Here is a 15,893-nt window from a genome sequence, read left to right on the forward strand (position 1 = left end):
TGTCCAGTGTCCTATTTGTACCTTACATTTTAGAAGCAATGGGAAAAAAATAATTGCATTGCTTCTGCGAAGGGATCAAGTTACTTGGAGGAACAAAGGAGGGGGAGGACTCCAGGTAAACAACGGAGCGTTTTAATTATGGGCTGAAAACGGACGCCGGGAGGCAGTAAGGAACCGGGAGCTGGGGAGCTGGACCCTGAAGTTGGAGCTTCTGGGTTTGGGCCCACCCTCCTCTGCTTCCCAATGATCTAACCTCTATGCACACCTTCCCTACCTTGTAAAGCGGAGACGATAATGCTATGGAACAGGATAAACACCTACTAAATAAAAGATGGTATTATTACCGTTTTTTAGTCTACCTCTGAATGGTGTGCTCTTGCCCATATGAATGAAGGGCCTGAAATTCAGGGACTATTAGCCATGTTTGGCACTGATTGTAGTAGCAACATCCTACCTGGACAGCCTGCGGTCAAACTGCTGTTGAAGGCGCACGGAAGAATGTGTACTGGTACTGTTCCTTAACTGGGAGGATTCTTTCTAATACAATCACTATTTTTCCATGGCTATTTGCCAAAGCTACTTTCAACCTAATAATGGGAGGGAAAATTTGTTTTCAATTTGGCCAACAATTGTATCCTGCGCTTGGTAGTGAAAAGCAGAGGCTGTGAACGGGGTACCCTGTGCCTCTAGACTGCCCATGCCATGTTTTCAGTGGCCGATCCAAAGAGTAGGTTGTGGAGTTTTGTGGAGTTGGGAGTTTTGTTGCTTTTGTTTTGTGTTCTGTTTGAACTCCTTACCATCTGTATAGGAAAGTCTTAATTCAGTTTATCTCCTGTGTGGGGGGGTGGGACAATTCTTCCCTACTGTGTTTGTCCTCTGTGTGTGTTCTTTACTACTCATATAAAACACTTCACTCTGGTCACCAAGTGTGTGAAGGTTTTTCTCCACACCAAGTAATCCTCTGCAACACCAGCTAGGGATGCCACAATTTAAATTCTGACGCTACCCTACCTGGAAATAGCATCAGATCACATAGGTTAAAAGGGGAGCTCCTAGTGTTCTTATCCTTTAAGAAAGTACAAGGGTTTCTTTAGGAGCTCTGTGCCAGGAACCCGGGGCAGAGACCAACGTATATTTCCTGTTATCTCACAGCATCCTATAGCCACGCTGAGCCACCAAGTAGGAGCTGTCCCCTTTGTATGGGGCTTGAGCTCTCCAGTGGACCGTAGCCCTGGTGGTGGGCTGCGCTGTTCTAAATTACCTGCCTGGACCCTGATACCATCCTCAGAAGGCATTAGCGGAAGCCTCAGCACACCCCATATTAATGATCCCCTCTGTATAAAGGCTAAATACATTAATTCTCACTCACAGGAATTAGCCCCAATAAGGAAAAGAACACCTCATGTTCTCAAATGGAGTAGATCAACCCCCGTTGAGGGCTTCTCCTTCTATATTCTTAACTGAACTCACTGAGCTTTAATGGGCTGCCATGCAAACATACCAGGGAAGTCCAGTGAGTTATTCTGATACAATCTCATCAGTCCCTTTGCTATAAAAAAAAAAAAAAAAAAGGGGGGGGCCTGACCAGGTGGTGGCGCAGTGGATAGAGCGTCGGACTGGGATGCAGAGGACCCAGGTTCGAAACCCCGAGGTCGCCAGCTTGAGCGCGGGCTCATCTGGTTTGAGCAAAACCCCACCAACTTGAACCCAAGGTCGCTGGCTCCAGCAAGGGGTTACTTGGTCTGCTGACGGCCCGCGGTCAAGGCACATATGAGAAAGCAATCAATGAACAACTAAGGTGTTGCAACGCGCAATGAAAAACTAATGATTGATGCTTCTCATCTCTCTCCGTTCCTGTCTGTCTGTCCCTGTCTATCCCTCTCTCTGACTCACTGTCTCTGTAAAAAATAAAAAAATAAAATAAATAAATAAATAAAAATGGTAACACTAACCTGCGGGTGATGAGTGGTATGTCCTTGCCAGTGATCACTGCCCCACACCCCATCCAGGAAACTGGGCTTCCACCGTCTCAGGGAACAGCTTTGAGCGGGAATCCCAATGGCGACCCTCCCGGCCTCCCTCTGTTTTCTGACTTTGATAATATCCGTTCTTTGGCTTCACAGGGAGATAATTAGATGTCCCCCACATTGAAGTCAAACACCGACATCTACTTGCTTTCCTTTTTATTGCGAGACATTGCCATTTCCCAAGGCGGGTTCAGATGAATACGTTTGGGCCGAGTTCAGGGGCTGCCGTCTTCCCTCGCTTCATGAAGTTATCTACGGGCAGGCCTTTGATCTTCCTGATCCACGCAGCTCTTCTGGCTTTTTCTGGGTCGATCAGTCCAGGGGGCTTTCTGGCCTGATGATACTCTTCCATCTTGGCTTCCTCGTACTCCTTCTCCTCCCTCACGGTCAACAGCATGAATCCCGTGTTCATTCTAAAGGGGTCGAGGGCGGTGGAGAAGCACGGCCGTTCTTTCTTGGCAGACGGGGTTGTCACGCCTACCGCCGGAACCAGCATACGGTTTGGCTTAATGAGCTGCGTGCTGGTTAAAGGGCGGACGCTGAGCCCCGCCCCGCCCAGTGAGCTGGTGGCTGGGGCCAGGCCCTTCGAGCTGCCGGGGAACCTCGGGTGGATGATCACGGGCCGGGGGATGGTGGACTGGACTCGGGGACCGTGCAGAGAGTTCTTCAGGTAGGGCTGCAGCTTCTGGATCTCAAGGGGGACACTGGTCTGTGTCACGTCCGTGGGAGGGTGGTTGGCTCTCAGCCGATCAACTGCACGTTGTAGTGACTTTCCTTTGAAACTAAGGAGCCTCCTTGGGTATGAAATTAAAGGTCCCCAGGCATCACTGACTTGGGTCTGGGGCCCACGAGGATAGGCAGACTCCCCTGAATTAATGAAGCGGTCTGGTGACGTTCTCTTTGACTGACTGGTCAAGCCTCCAGGAGTTCTCAGTTGTCCTTGTTTTTGTACTTTCTCATCATCATCTGGTTTTTCAAAAGAAAAAGAAGGAAGGGAGGGAGGGAGGGAGGGAGGGAGGGAGGGGAGGGGAGGAAAAAAAGAAAGAAAACAAGTCAGTGTTCCATTAAAAAACAGTAGGTACTCATGCATGAAAATGAAATCCATCCTAACAGCCATCATGCGGGCAAAAATCCTCTTAAGAGACCAGACATAATGACGTATTCGATACAAGTCATTAACGAATATGCTAGTACAGTGTTTGTCTGCAAGTCTGTAGCCACCTCTAGATATGCATATTTTGGAGGGAACATATGTAATCCCAGCGCTCCACACATTTTTGAAACTTCATACCTCATTTATGATTCGCACGAAATAGGCTTTATATGTTTATAGTTACATACCTCTGTTTTTAAAGAAAATTTGAATCACAAGTTTTGATGTCTATCGCATGAATCAAATTTAACTCCAAATGATCTTTGGGCATTTTCCAACATCAAAACTGCCTTCAAAATATATACCGCTCCTGGAAATACTAAATAATACAGTATGACCAGAAGGCGGTCAGTTTGAACATGCTTTGAACGACAACAGCGCGTCCAAAAGCTGCTAACAAGGACCAGAGATTCGTTCTGTCACACCAGGTTACAGTCAAAACCTCCAAGTTGCCTAATACAATGAGTTAATAAAGATGTCTCCACAAGTGAGCAAATCTATTCTGTACACTCTTGTTATATCTCATTTTGGGCCTTTCAACCCCTACAGTAGCTCACGGATGTGCGGAAGGCATTATTCCCATTTTACAAAAGGAATAACTGAATCATGAATAGAAGGAGTCATTTGTCTAATCTGACCTAGCAAGCAAAAGTCTGTATCCCAAACTATACCAGTCTATAGCTAGCAAATTAGACGCAGCCATGTGTTAAGCCTATACTGTTCCTTGACCAAATAGTTTTATTCCAAGATACCAATGTTGTATGGACATATTAGAATGGAACGAAACTTCAAACTTCTCCCTGCCTTTTACTTTGTGAATGAAATAGTATTTGATTAGAACATGAATTATTTTGTTAGGACCATAAAATTAAGATGTCAAAATCATCCCCACTGTCCTTTCAATCCCAGAATAATAAACCATTCCGCGCATGCGTGTACACGTGTGACAAAACCCAGTTTTTTCTTCTTTTAGAAAAAAGGGATTATGATGACTCATCGTTCATTAACTTGTATTTTTGTCTACAAAATATACATACGGTGGGTCTGTTTCCAAGGCAATATATGTAGATCCTCACAATACAATTTTAGCTGTTGTATAACATTGCATAACATGGATTTTTCATCATTTACTTAGTTATTGCCCACTGATGGACATTTAGTTTGTTAGTGATCATCCTTAAAGAAAAATGCAAATACCATTTCTTCTTATCATCAAAGCAAGTACAGAATGATGGCGAAGACCTAGCGTTGGCATGGTGCAGAGGGAGCACTCTTGCATTCTTGATGGGGTAGTAATATGATACACCCTTTTTTTTTTTATCAAGAGAGGCAGAGACAGAGAGGAATAGACAGAACAGACAGGCAGGAAGGGGGAGAGATGAAAAGCATCAATTCTTCGTTGCACCACCTTAATTGTTCATTGATTGCTTTCTCATATGTGCTTTTACGGGAGGTGGGGGCTACAGCAGAGTGAGTAACCCCTTGCTCAAGCCAGCAACCATCGGGTCATGTCTATGATCTCACACTCAAGCTGGCAACCCCAGGGTTTCAAACCTGGGTCCTCTGCATCCTAAGCCAATGCTCTATCCACTGCACCACTGTCTGGTCAGGTGATATACCATTTTTTAAGGACAACCATGGTAATATCTTTCTAGTTTTTAAAATGCAGCTGTCCTTGGACTCAGCAGTGCCACTCCTAAGACTTCCTTCACACTGTAGGTGTACACACACAGGCACACAGACCTAAGTACCCACAAAGACGCCCACGGTGAGCAGAGCCCTCCGAACACTTAGTTGTCCTACCCTTCTTTTGAAACTAGTCTCTGCAGGGAGTGTGAGTCAAAGAAACATTATTATATTAACCGAAACTCTTTGAAAGACATTGTACATCTTTACCGAACTTTCTCAAAAACAGCTAAGGGACAGGCCCTGGCCGGGTGGCTCAGTGGTAGAGCGTCGGCCTGGCGTGCGGAAGTCCCGGGTTCGATTCTCGGCCAGGGCACACAGGAGAAGCAACCATCTGCTTCTCCACTCCTCCCCCTCTCCTTCCTCTCTGTCTCTCTCTTCCCCTCCTGCAGCCAAGGCTCCATTGGAGCAAAGATGGCCCGGGCGCTGGGGATGGCTCTGTGGTCTCTGCCTCAGGCGCTAGACTGGCTCTGGTCATGACAGAGTGACGCCCTGGATGGGCAGAGCATTGCCCCCTGGTGGGCATGCCGGGTGGATACTGGTCGGGCGCATGCGGGAGTCTGTCAGACTGCCTCCCCGTTTCCAGCTTCAGAAGAATACAAAAAAAAAAAAAAAAAAAAAACAGCTAAGGGACATACTATGTGTGATATCCAGTAACTCTTCTTAAAAGCCCTTCCCCCATCTCCCTCCCTTATCTCCTTATCTCACATAGATGGTGCCGCCCATCCCCAAACCTGTCTCCCTCCTCATGAGATCCCCTAAAACACCCTCTGAAGTCTTGCGGATGACAGGACAGTCCAAGAAGTGAGGAGGGCAGGGAGTCAGGCCGGGAGCCCCCAAACTGGAAACCCCAAAGCTCTTACAAAGGTTGGCACTCTGTGGCCTCAAGTTAGTGAGGGAGACACTTAAGTCAAACCAATCCCTCTCAGGAGAAGCTGGGCCTTTTGTCTATTCCAAATTCTCAAAGAGAAGCAAAGTTATCAATCTGTTGAAAAACTAGACTTAAAGTGAGCGAGAGAGAGAGAGCGAGAGATGGAGAGATGGTTGGATCTTGCCGCTGATTCAAAGTAAAACATCACCATTCATCTTCTCCCCTGCATGGGATTTTGCTTCCAAACTCTCCTACCCACCTTCCAAGCCAGTTGTTTTCTTAAGAACAGAAACTCCTTTCTTCCTGGCGTCTTCATCTCCTCGGGGCGATTTTGGCTTCTCTTGAGCTTGCGGGACCTCGGCCTGCGCAACTGAATTAAGATCGAAGAGGAAACGAGAGCCGTTACAAAATCCAAGGAGGTCGGAATACTGGGGGCGTAGCTGACATCTTGACTGGTTTCCACCCACCCCGTCATCTTGCTGTTTGTCAAATGAAAGCGGGTAGTCACGCAAGACCTAAGGACGAGATCACCTCCTGATGCCCCTCCGCCTGCTTTTCCTGCTGATCAGTGAGCCCTGAGCATTATCTAAAACTCCCTGTCCTCTCTAACGATAGACTCAACCCAGGCGGGATGTGGGGAGAGGCTATCGGTTGCTTGTGTTGCTGTTTTTTTATTGTTGTTGTTGTTGTTGTTTTGTTTTAATAGCAAGTATTAAGGGCTAGGGTTAGTGTTCGCTACCGTCCAAAGATTCTAATAAGTTTGAAAACATAGGCTTTGAAAATCAAGTGGTTCCCTGGAGCTGGCTAACAGATTGGTGAATCAAAGAGAATTGCTCCCGCCTTCCTTAAAGGTCAGGGGTGTGTATCATCAAGGAGCCACTGGGCGAAGGAGCCCACCCAGGAGCGGGTCCTGGCCACCTGTCGCCCGTTCCATCGGGGAGCCCCGGCACGGCACGGCCCGGCGGTCAGTCCTCTCACCTGACAGCAACCTGGCCGTCTTCAGGAGGACGCGGGTCCTGCGGAGTTTGGTCAGCAGCTGCTCCTGGGACGGCGTCTGTCTCTCGGGGGCGGAGCCGCTCCGGCTCTGGGCCTGCGAGCCGCCCCTCTCTTCTCGGGAGCCTTCTTCCCTGTCCTCCTCCTTGTCCCTGCTCCTCTTCGCTTTGGCCCGCTCCAGGTAGTAGTGCCACTTGACGTTCTCAAACTGGAACATGAGGACGTTGCTCTCCGTGTTGATCAACATCCTGGGGGTGGGGGTGGGGGGGGGCAAGACTGCTCACCAAAGGGACACGGAGGTCGCCGTGGTCCGCCTCCAAACCCGCTCACCCGTCCACTGCGGTCCTGTCTAACGCTAAGGCCAAGGGGAAGTGCCCCAGGACACGGCTGCGCCCAGAGGGTGTGTGAGTGGCTGCGGTCCTGTCTAACGCTAAGGCCAAGGGGAAGTGCCCCAGGACATGGCTGCGCCCAGAAGGTGTGTGAGTGGCTGCGGTCCTGTCTAATGCTAAGGCCAAGGGGAAGTGCCCCAGGACACGGCTGCGCCCAGAGGGTGTGTGAGTGGCCGAAGGGCCTGGAGTGGCCACAAGGAGCAAGCCCGTGAGCAGGACACACGGGCCCCCTGGCTGTCCGCTGTCATTGTCCTCGCTGATTAAATGTGAGCAGGGCACATGTGGGCCGATGACTTTGCTTTTGAAGTTAAACTATTTTTAAAAGGATGTCTGTTCTCGGGGTGAGTACCAGCTGTCTAGGATGCCCAAGGCAGAACACGTGGGTACTATGCACGGGGCTATCTGGAAACTCACTCTGTTTTAAAGCATAGCGTCCAAACGCCGTGTTTCTATTGATGTGACGGGAAGATGGAAATCTCTTTATTAAACGGGGAGGAGTTCCCTCCCTGGATGACCCTCTGGTCCACTCTTCTTCAACTCCACCGCTCTGGAGTCTCTGAGTATGCTCTAAGTTCGATGGAGCATTTGTACTTTATATATAAATAGAATGATCTCTGTCTTCCTAAGCCCCACTTTAATGAGCTGGTTGGTAAGAAAGGCACTCCAGCCTGAGTCCCCCCTCCAAGCACTGCCTCCCCCCTACCCATCGGTCTCCGTTGTCCGCAGTGTTCACAGAGTTCACAGAGCAGGCTGCTTGCCCCAGGCTGTGCCCGAGTCAACAAGGAACAGAAATACTGTGGGGAGGTTCCTCTCTGCCCCAAGGGCTGAAATTTTAAGACCCTTAGCTGTTAGGGTAGACTCTCTAAAAGAATGACTTATTTTGGCCTGACCAGGCAGTGGCACAGTGGATAGAGCTTCAGCCTGGGACGCAGAGGACCCAGGCTCGAAACCCGAGGTCAGCTGCTTGAGCGCAGGCTCATCTGGCTTGTGCGTGGGGTTGTCGGCTTGAACTGGAGCATGGGATTATAGACGTGACCCCACGGTCACTGGCTTGTGCCCAAGATCACTGGCGTGAGCAAGGGGTCACTCAGTCTGCTGTAGCCCCCCCCCCGCCCCTGTCAAGATACATATGAGAAAGCCATCAATGAACAACTAAGGTGCCCCAACGAAGAATTGATGCTTCTGATCTCTCTCTCTTCCTGTCTGTCTGTCCCTCTCTCTGTCTCTGTCACCAAAAAAAAAAAAAAAAAGGTCATGTGCACCTCGATTGCTAAGATTGGTGCCACATCCACTCCGTCTCCCACGAGACTATTTATTCCTCTCCTCCAGCCAAAACTGGGAAAACGCCCAGCTGTACCTACTACACTCTCTTACTGCCAGAAGAGCCAGGGCTAGCGTCCCAGATAAGAAAAAAAAAAGAAAGGAAAGAAATTGTCCAAACAGAATCATTCGCAGCTCCGACCTCCACACCGACCACCCACCTGTTGCCGTGGACAAAGAAGTTCAGCACGGGGTCCCCTCGGCCGTTGGCTTTCATCACCTTCAGACAGTTCCCGTCCATGAAGTTGTAAATGCGGATCTTGCCATCTGCGCAGGCGCTGATGACCCGGAGGAACAGAAAGGCCACGTGGAGCACCTCCCTGGGGGGGAACAGAGCCACAGGCAGTCCCTGCCCCCTGGTAAGCTGCTCGGGGTTCTTTGTTTCTGAAGTTTAGGGTATTTCGTGTAGGGCTGGGGGGGCAGCGGTTAGAAGTGTTTACATTCATTAAACCCTCGAGACAGGGCTGTAGGCAGTCTCCCCTCCCCTTACGCAGGGGTTTTCTTTCCCCTGCAGTTTGGTCAGAGTGCCCCAGGGAGGCAGAGCACAGAGGCGTGCGATCGGGGCGTTTTGTAGGGGACCGTGCATTTTTCCCTGCGGTTGACTTCTACAGAAGTCCTGCTGAGGCTGGTTTAACGTTTTGATTTCTCCTCAAATCATATTTGAGAAAAGAAACAAGGCCAAGCCAGCGTCCTCTAGGCAGCAGAACGGGGTAAGGGGAACAGTTTCTTTTGGTCTTCGGTGGGTGGCTCTCACTCTTTAGTGAAACGTCCTGAAGGAAGATGGGGGTCCCCTTTGGGGACACACAGCAGCAAGGAAAGAGACAGGAGCAGGAGAAGGCTGAGGCATGTGGCCTTCAACAAAACCCTCAACACGACAGCGACAGCAGGGGCCAAGCCGGACTCCAGATAGGTGGGGGATTCCGTGCTGGGCGGGGTAATTAACCCAGTCCTGCTCACGATACTGACACGTTGAATTCCATGCCACAAATGTGTTTGATTTTATACGCAAAGCAAGTCCACCCGTCCCTGCCGTCTCTACCCATCTAAGTCCACCCAGGGCCTTGCTCGTAAAACATTCTCTTATCTCCATCTTCCCGTACGCACCCCCCACCCCCCCCACACACCCACACACACACAAACTTTAGGTGTACTGACACTCTTTGGGGGACAACCTATGCCTTACTCATCTTTGCATGCCCAGCACAGAGCCTAGCTCACAGGAGGCCGTCAGTATCTATTTGGGACAGTTCTGCCCACAGTCATACATTCAGAAGGCAACAGCTGTACCGCATATGTCACAAATACAATGTTTCAAACATTTCTCAAATTCACACCTAGTATTGTTATTTCTTTTTTTTTTTTTTTTTTAATTTTTCTGAAGCTGGAAACGGGGAGACAGTCAGACAGAATCCCTCATGCGCCCCACCGGGATCCACCTGGCACGCCCACCAGGGGGCAACGCTCTGCCCACCAGGGGGCGATGCTCTGCCCCTCCGGGGCATTGCTCTGTTGCGACCAGAGCCACTCTAGCGCCTGGGGCAGAGGCCAAGGAGCCATCCCCAGCGCCCGGGCCATCTTTGCTCCAATGGAGCCTCGGCTGCAGGAGGGGAAGAGAGAGACAGAGAGGAAGGAGAGGGGGAGGGGTGGAGAAGCAGATGGGCGCTTCTCCTGTGTGCCCTGGCTGGGAATCGAACCTGAAACTTCCGCACGCCAGGCCGATGCTCTACCACTGAGCCAACCGGCCAGGGCCATATTGTTATTTCTTAAAGGAAAGAACAACTGGCCGAACAGAGGATGGTGGGGGTTGGGGGTGGAGGGAGATAGATAACAGGTAAAGGAGGAGAAAGAAACAGGGGAGGAGCCAAGGGGGCGGAAGGTCAGCAGAGAGCAGAGGGGCTGCTGTGCTGGAGGCCGAGGTCCCGGCCGTGTCGGGGGAGGGAGAGAGCACGCCCCCCCCAGCTCTGCCGCACGTACTTGGGGTGCTTGTAGGCCATGAGGCACCGCTCGTACTTGCCCACCATGCTCCAGGCCATGACCAGGCCAGGCCGTGTCGGGGGAGGGAGAGAGCACGCCCCCCCCAGCTCTGCCGCACGTACTTGGGGTGCTTGTAGGCCATGAGGCACCGCTCGTACTTGCCCACCGTGCTCCAGGCCATGACCAGGCCAGGCCGTGTCGGGGGAGGGAGAGGGCACGCCCCCCCCCCCCCGGCTCTGCCGCACGTACTTGGGGTGCTTGTAGGCCATGAGGCACCGCTCGTACTTGCCCACCATGCTCCAGGCCATGACCAGGCCAGGCCGTGTCGGGGGAGGGAGAGAGCACGCCCCCCCCAGCTCTGCCGCACGTACTTGGGGTGCTTGTAGGCCATGAGGCACCGCTCGTACTTGCCCACCATGCTCCAGGCCATGACCAGGCCAGGCCGTGTCGGGGGAGGGAGAGAGCACGCCCCCCCCAGCTCTGCCGCACGTACTTGGGGTGCTTGTAGGCCATGAGGCACCGCTCGTACTTGCCCACCATGCTCCAGGCCATGACCAGGCCAGGCCGTGTCGGGGGAGGGAGAGAGCACGCCCCCCCCAGCTCTGCCGCACGTACTTGGGGTGCTTGTAGGCCCCCCCCGGCTCTGCCGCACGTACTTGGGGTGCTTGTAGGCCATGAGGCACCGCTCGTACTTGCCCACCATGCTCCAGGCCATGACCAGGCCGTCCGTGCCGCCCGACAGCAGGTGCCACTGGTCGAAGCACAGACACCTGACGGCTCCCTCGTGCCCGTTGAGAGTCTGCAAGGAAAGTCATCTCTGTGTCCAGCCCTCGCGATGACTTCTTCTCAGCTCCGAGGGTGTCTCCTCCCCGGGCAACGCTGGAAGAAGCTTCTGGGATAAATTCCAGCACCACACTCCACCCACCCATCCATGACGGCCACTCCCCTGACATTTCACTCGCACCCGGACTTGGGCTCTGAGGAGGCCAGGCGAACCTGGGCCTTCCTCCCTCTCTCCAGAGCTCTGTTCCCGGGGAGGGGAGGCTGTGGCCAGGGAGAAGGCGTGTGCCTGGTGGGTCTGAGGCTGGGGCGAGCCCGGGCCTCCCTCCCTCTCTCCAGAGCTCTGTTCCCGGGGAAGGGAGGCTGTGACCAGGGAGAAGGCGTGTGCCTGGTGGGTCTGAGGCTGGGGCGAGCCCGGGTCTCCCTCCCTCTCTGCAGAGCTCTGTTCCCGGGGAAGGGAGCCTGTGGCCAGGGAGAAGGCGTGTGCCTGGTGGGTCTGAGGCTGGGGCGAGCCTGGGCCTCCCTCCCTCTCTCCAGAGCTCTGTTCCGGGGAAGGGAGGCTATGACCAGGGAGAAGGCGTGTGTCTGGTGGGTCTGAGGCTGGGGCGAGCCCGGGCCTCCCTCCCTCTCTCCAGAGCTCTGTTCCCGGGGCAGGGAGGCTGTGACCAGGGAGAAGGCGTGTGCCTGGCGGGTCTGAGGCTGGGGCGGGCCCCACCTTCCTAGAGTACCAGAGAGGGCCGGAATTCACCATCCTCTGCTTCCAGAGGAGAAGGGTCAGGGGCTCCTCCCCAGCTCCTGGGCAGGACCCAGTGGGCACCTGGGGCATCCTTGACAACAAGATTGGTGGGGGGGGGGCACATCTGCCAGCCAGGTCAGCAGCATCTTTCTCACTGGGACCCCGTGCCCCTGGCACAAATAATACCTCACCACCACCCACTAGGGCCAGAGGGAGGGTTCAAATCCAACAAGAATGTCCTGTGTATTTGAATATTCGATCCCACTCAAGAGAGCTGATGGTCTCATCAGAGAAGGAAGGGAAAAACCACTGACTTTGCCCTGGCCGGTTGGCTCAGTGGTAGAGCGTCAGCCTGGCGTGCAGAGGTCCCGGGTTCGATTCCCGGCCAGGGCACACAGGAGAAGCGCCCATCTGCTTCTCCACCCCTCCCCCTCTCCTTCCTCTCTGTCTCTCTCTTCCCCTCTCGCAGCCAAGGCTCCATTGGAGCAAAGATGGCCTGGGCGCTGGGGATGGCTCCTTGGCCTCTGCCCCAGGCGCTAGAATGGCTCTGGTCGTGACAGAGCGACGCCCCAAATGGGCAGAGCATCACCCCCTGGTGGGCAGAGCGTCGCCCCCTGGTGGGCAGAGCGTAGCCCCTGGTGGGCGTGCCGGGTGGATCCCGGTCGGGCGCATGCGGGAGTCTGTCTGTCTCTCCCCGTTTCCAGCTTCAGAAAAATACAAAAAAAAAAAAAAAACCACTGACTTTGTTCACTCCCTTACCCATACCTGAGTCAGAGAGGAACATTCTGGAAAAAGAAGAGGTACTTTATTTCCACTGCTGTTGACACATCCTGAGCCCGTGTATAATGCCGAGTCAGAATGCAGCCTCCCACTACCACACACACACACACACACACACACACACACACACACACACACCGTGACACCATGGCTCCCATGGGCCCTGATCCTTTGCCAACACACCATGGCCCACACTTTTTTTGGGGGGGGGCCTTTCCCTTCGGCTCTCTGGGACTGCCCTTCTGGTGACAGTAAGTTGATTGCTCCATGTGGTTCAGGGAGTTACACGGTACACAGGGCAGGGAAGACCACTAGTCTCCTCCGACCCATCACCACCAGTGCCCCGTTCCCTCCACACCCTCCTGCCCTCACCTTCACCAGATGACCCATGGACACGTGCCACACTCGGACTATTCCTCGCTCACAGCCGCTGACGACGTAGGTGTCGTTGATCTTGGTGGCCAAGATGGGGTCGCTGTGTTTAAATGTCTTCAGGCATTTCCCTGTCTCTACATCCCACTCTGGAAGGGAGAGAAGAGAAGGGTGGAGGTGTGGGTGGGTGTGAGGGAGAGAGAGAGGAATAACAGGAAAGACAGGTCACCGTGGAGTGAGGTTAGGGCATTTCTTTCTCACCTTTCACATGGCCATCTCTTGCTCCGGACACGAGCCTGTTCTTATACAAATCCATGCAAGTGATTGTCCCCTTGTGGCCGGTGAAGGTTCGAATGCAAGTCCCACTTTTCAGATCCCAGCATCTGCAAGAATGAGGCCCCCATAAAAAGGTTTTTGAGATTTTTTCTGAAGGCCCAAGGGATCATACTGTATAGAGGTCCTGTAGGTCAAGAAGTAGTTGGAAATCAGGAAAGTTTCCTGCTTAAGCTCAGAGGCCTGGAGTTGAATCTCAGTTGTAGCACCTATTAGGTGTAAATTGGGGGAAATTAGTTAATTTCTGTGTAAGCTTTATTTCCCCGTTGATAAAATGAAAATGATAACAGTATTTGCTCCATAGGATTCTTGTAAATAATTAAATACATAAGCTCTGGCCAGTTTGCTCAGTGGTAAAGCATCAGACTGGCATGTGGATGTCCCAGGCTCAGTTCCTTGCCAGGGCACACAGGAGAGGCACCCACCTGCTTCTCTACCTCTCCCCCTTCTTCTCTCTCTCTCTCTCTCTCTCTCTCTCTTCCCCTCCTGCAGCTATGGCTCAATTGGAGCAAGTTGGCCCTGAGGATATCTCTGTGGCCTCTGCCTCAGGTGCTAAGAAGAGCTCAATTGCTGAGCAATGGAGCAACACCCCAGGTGGACAGAGTATCGCCCCCCTGGTGGGTTTGCCGGGTGGATCCCAGTCAGGGCACATGTGGGAATCTGTCTCTCTGCCTCCCCTCCTCTCACCAAATAAAAATTAAAATTAAAAAAAAGAATTAAATACATAAATGCAGTGACTGTCAACCCAGGGTGATTTCCCACCCCCAAAGGACACTTGACAATGTCTGAAGACATTTTTTTTGGTTGTCACAAGCAGAGAGGGAGGTGCCACTGGTATCTAGTGTGTAGAGTTCAAAGATGCTGTTAAACATCTTACAATGCACAGGACTGTCCCCACAGAAAGCACCTTCCAGCCATGTCACATGTCAGTGACGCGGAAGTTGCGAAACCTGCATTAAGGCATATAACATTAGAAAAGTGACAACATGTATAAGACTTGATACATGTCAGTTGGTATCAGGTAGAAGGGTCTCCGGAATGACCACCCAGCCTAGAAATCATGGCATTGGTTCAGTGGCAGAGCTGGTCTTCAAACAAGAACAACAGAACGGTTTTCCACAGACACTTAGATCCAACCTATTTTATGTATGTTTCTGAAGCATATCTAGAGATACATGAGAGCATGTATGGGTCACACTGTTTTTTAATAGGCACACTTGCCTGAGGTTTCTTAACTGACATTTTTATGGATTTCCACTTCAGCCAGAGTGCTTTTGTGGCCCGGAAAATTGTAACATTTGGATAGTAGACACTCTGGAGCCAGGATGCCTGAGATGCAGTCCCAGGTCCATCGCTTGCTAGCTGTGTGATCTTGGATATGTTACTGAACCACTCTGTACCTCAGCCTCCTCGTCGATGAGAATAAATGGGTCAACGGGGCGGGGGTGGGGGAGGGGGGAATAGGCCAAACCAAAATAAAATAAAATAAAATAAAATTGAACAGGAATTGCATAAAAGAGGAAACACAACGGCCAATGGCTTCCAAACATGCTGTGACGGCTGATGCGATGGGTCAGCCTGGAGAGCGCCTTTGGATGGAGGTCAACATCTGCTGTGAGTAAAGCAGATCGCCCTCCGGAATGCGATGGGTCAGCCTGGAGAGCGCCTTTGGATGGAGGTCAACATCTGCTGTGAGTAAAGCAGATCGCCCTCCGGAATGCGATGGCCTCGCCCGGTCTGCTAACGCCCTGAGGAGAACAAGGAGACTGGCCTCCCCAGCAAGAGGGGATTAATTCTCCAGCAGACAGTGCGCGGACTCCGCCTGCACCCTCGGAGCTCCTGCGTCTCCGGCTTGCTGGCCCACCCACGTATTTTAGACTTTCAGGGCTCCTTAATCGTGTGAGCCAGTTCCTCCGAATCTGTGTATCACCCTGACTAATCCACACATGAAAAGAGGCTCAGCCTCATTAGTAATCAAGAAAGTTCAAACTGAAACTGCACTGAGGATTTATTTAATACCCATCACGTCGGCAAAAACGTTCAGCGCGGACGACCCTAAGTGCCAGTGGGGATTTGGAAGAAGGGATCATCTCGTGCCCTCCCTGCCCACAAAAGTGTCAGGTAAATACAACCACTTCGGAAAACAATTTAGTACTCCTACTTAGTCCACTGCCAAGAATAGAGCGTTAAAAAAAGTCATGCACTATATAGGTAACGAGACCATGTCATATACAATATTTGAAAGTTGCTAAAAGAGATCTTGAAAGTTCTCATCACAACAACAAGAAAATGACAGCTCTGTGTGGTAATGGCTATAACTCAACTTATTGCGGTAATAATTTTGCAGTACATACATATATCAAATCATTATGCTGTACACCTAAAACTAATATGTTGTGTGTCAATTATACCTCAATACAATTTTTTTCCTAAAAACTCATACACAGGCACCAGGAGACAAATCCAAGAACATTCATGA

General features: G+C 51.7%; 1 protein-coding gene across 1 annotated transcript in view; it reads right to left on the reverse strand.

Annotated features, from left to right (window-relative positions):
- Positions 1 to 2,077: 2,077 nt before the first annotated feature.
- Positions 2,078 to 15,893, reverse strand: part of FBXW10B (F-box and WD repeat domain containing 10B) — a 29,920-nt gene continuing 16,104 nt past the window's right edge. The window contains exons 8-14 of the mRNA XM_066366464.1: positions 13,343 to 13,464; positions 13,082 to 13,230; positions 11,070 to 11,212; positions 8,601 to 8,759; positions 6,716 to 6,978; positions 5,997 to 6,107; positions 2,078 to 2,993 (exon numbers count right to left, since the gene is read on the reverse strand). Coding sequence (XP_066222561.1) covers positions 2,218 to 2,993; positions 5,997 to 6,107; positions 6,716 to 6,978; positions 8,601 to 8,759; positions 11,070 to 11,212; positions 13,082 to 13,230; positions 13,343 to 13,464 — 1,723 coding nt within the window. The 3' untranslated portion in view covers positions 2,078 to 2,217. The remainder of the gene's footprint in view (positions 2,994 to 5,996; positions 6,108 to 6,715; positions 6,979 to 8,600; positions 8,760 to 11,069; positions 11,213 to 13,081; positions 13,231 to 13,342; positions 13,465 to 15,893) is intronic.

The sequence above is a fragment of the Saccopteryx leptura genome, chromosome 2 (genome assembly GCF_036850995.1).
Source record: "Saccopteryx leptura isolate mSacLep1 chromosome 2, mSacLep1_pri_phased_curated, whole genome shotgun sequence".
Taxonomy (NCBI): domain Eukaryota; kingdom Metazoa; phylum Chordata; class Mammalia; order Chiroptera; family Emballonuridae; genus Saccopteryx; species Saccopteryx leptura.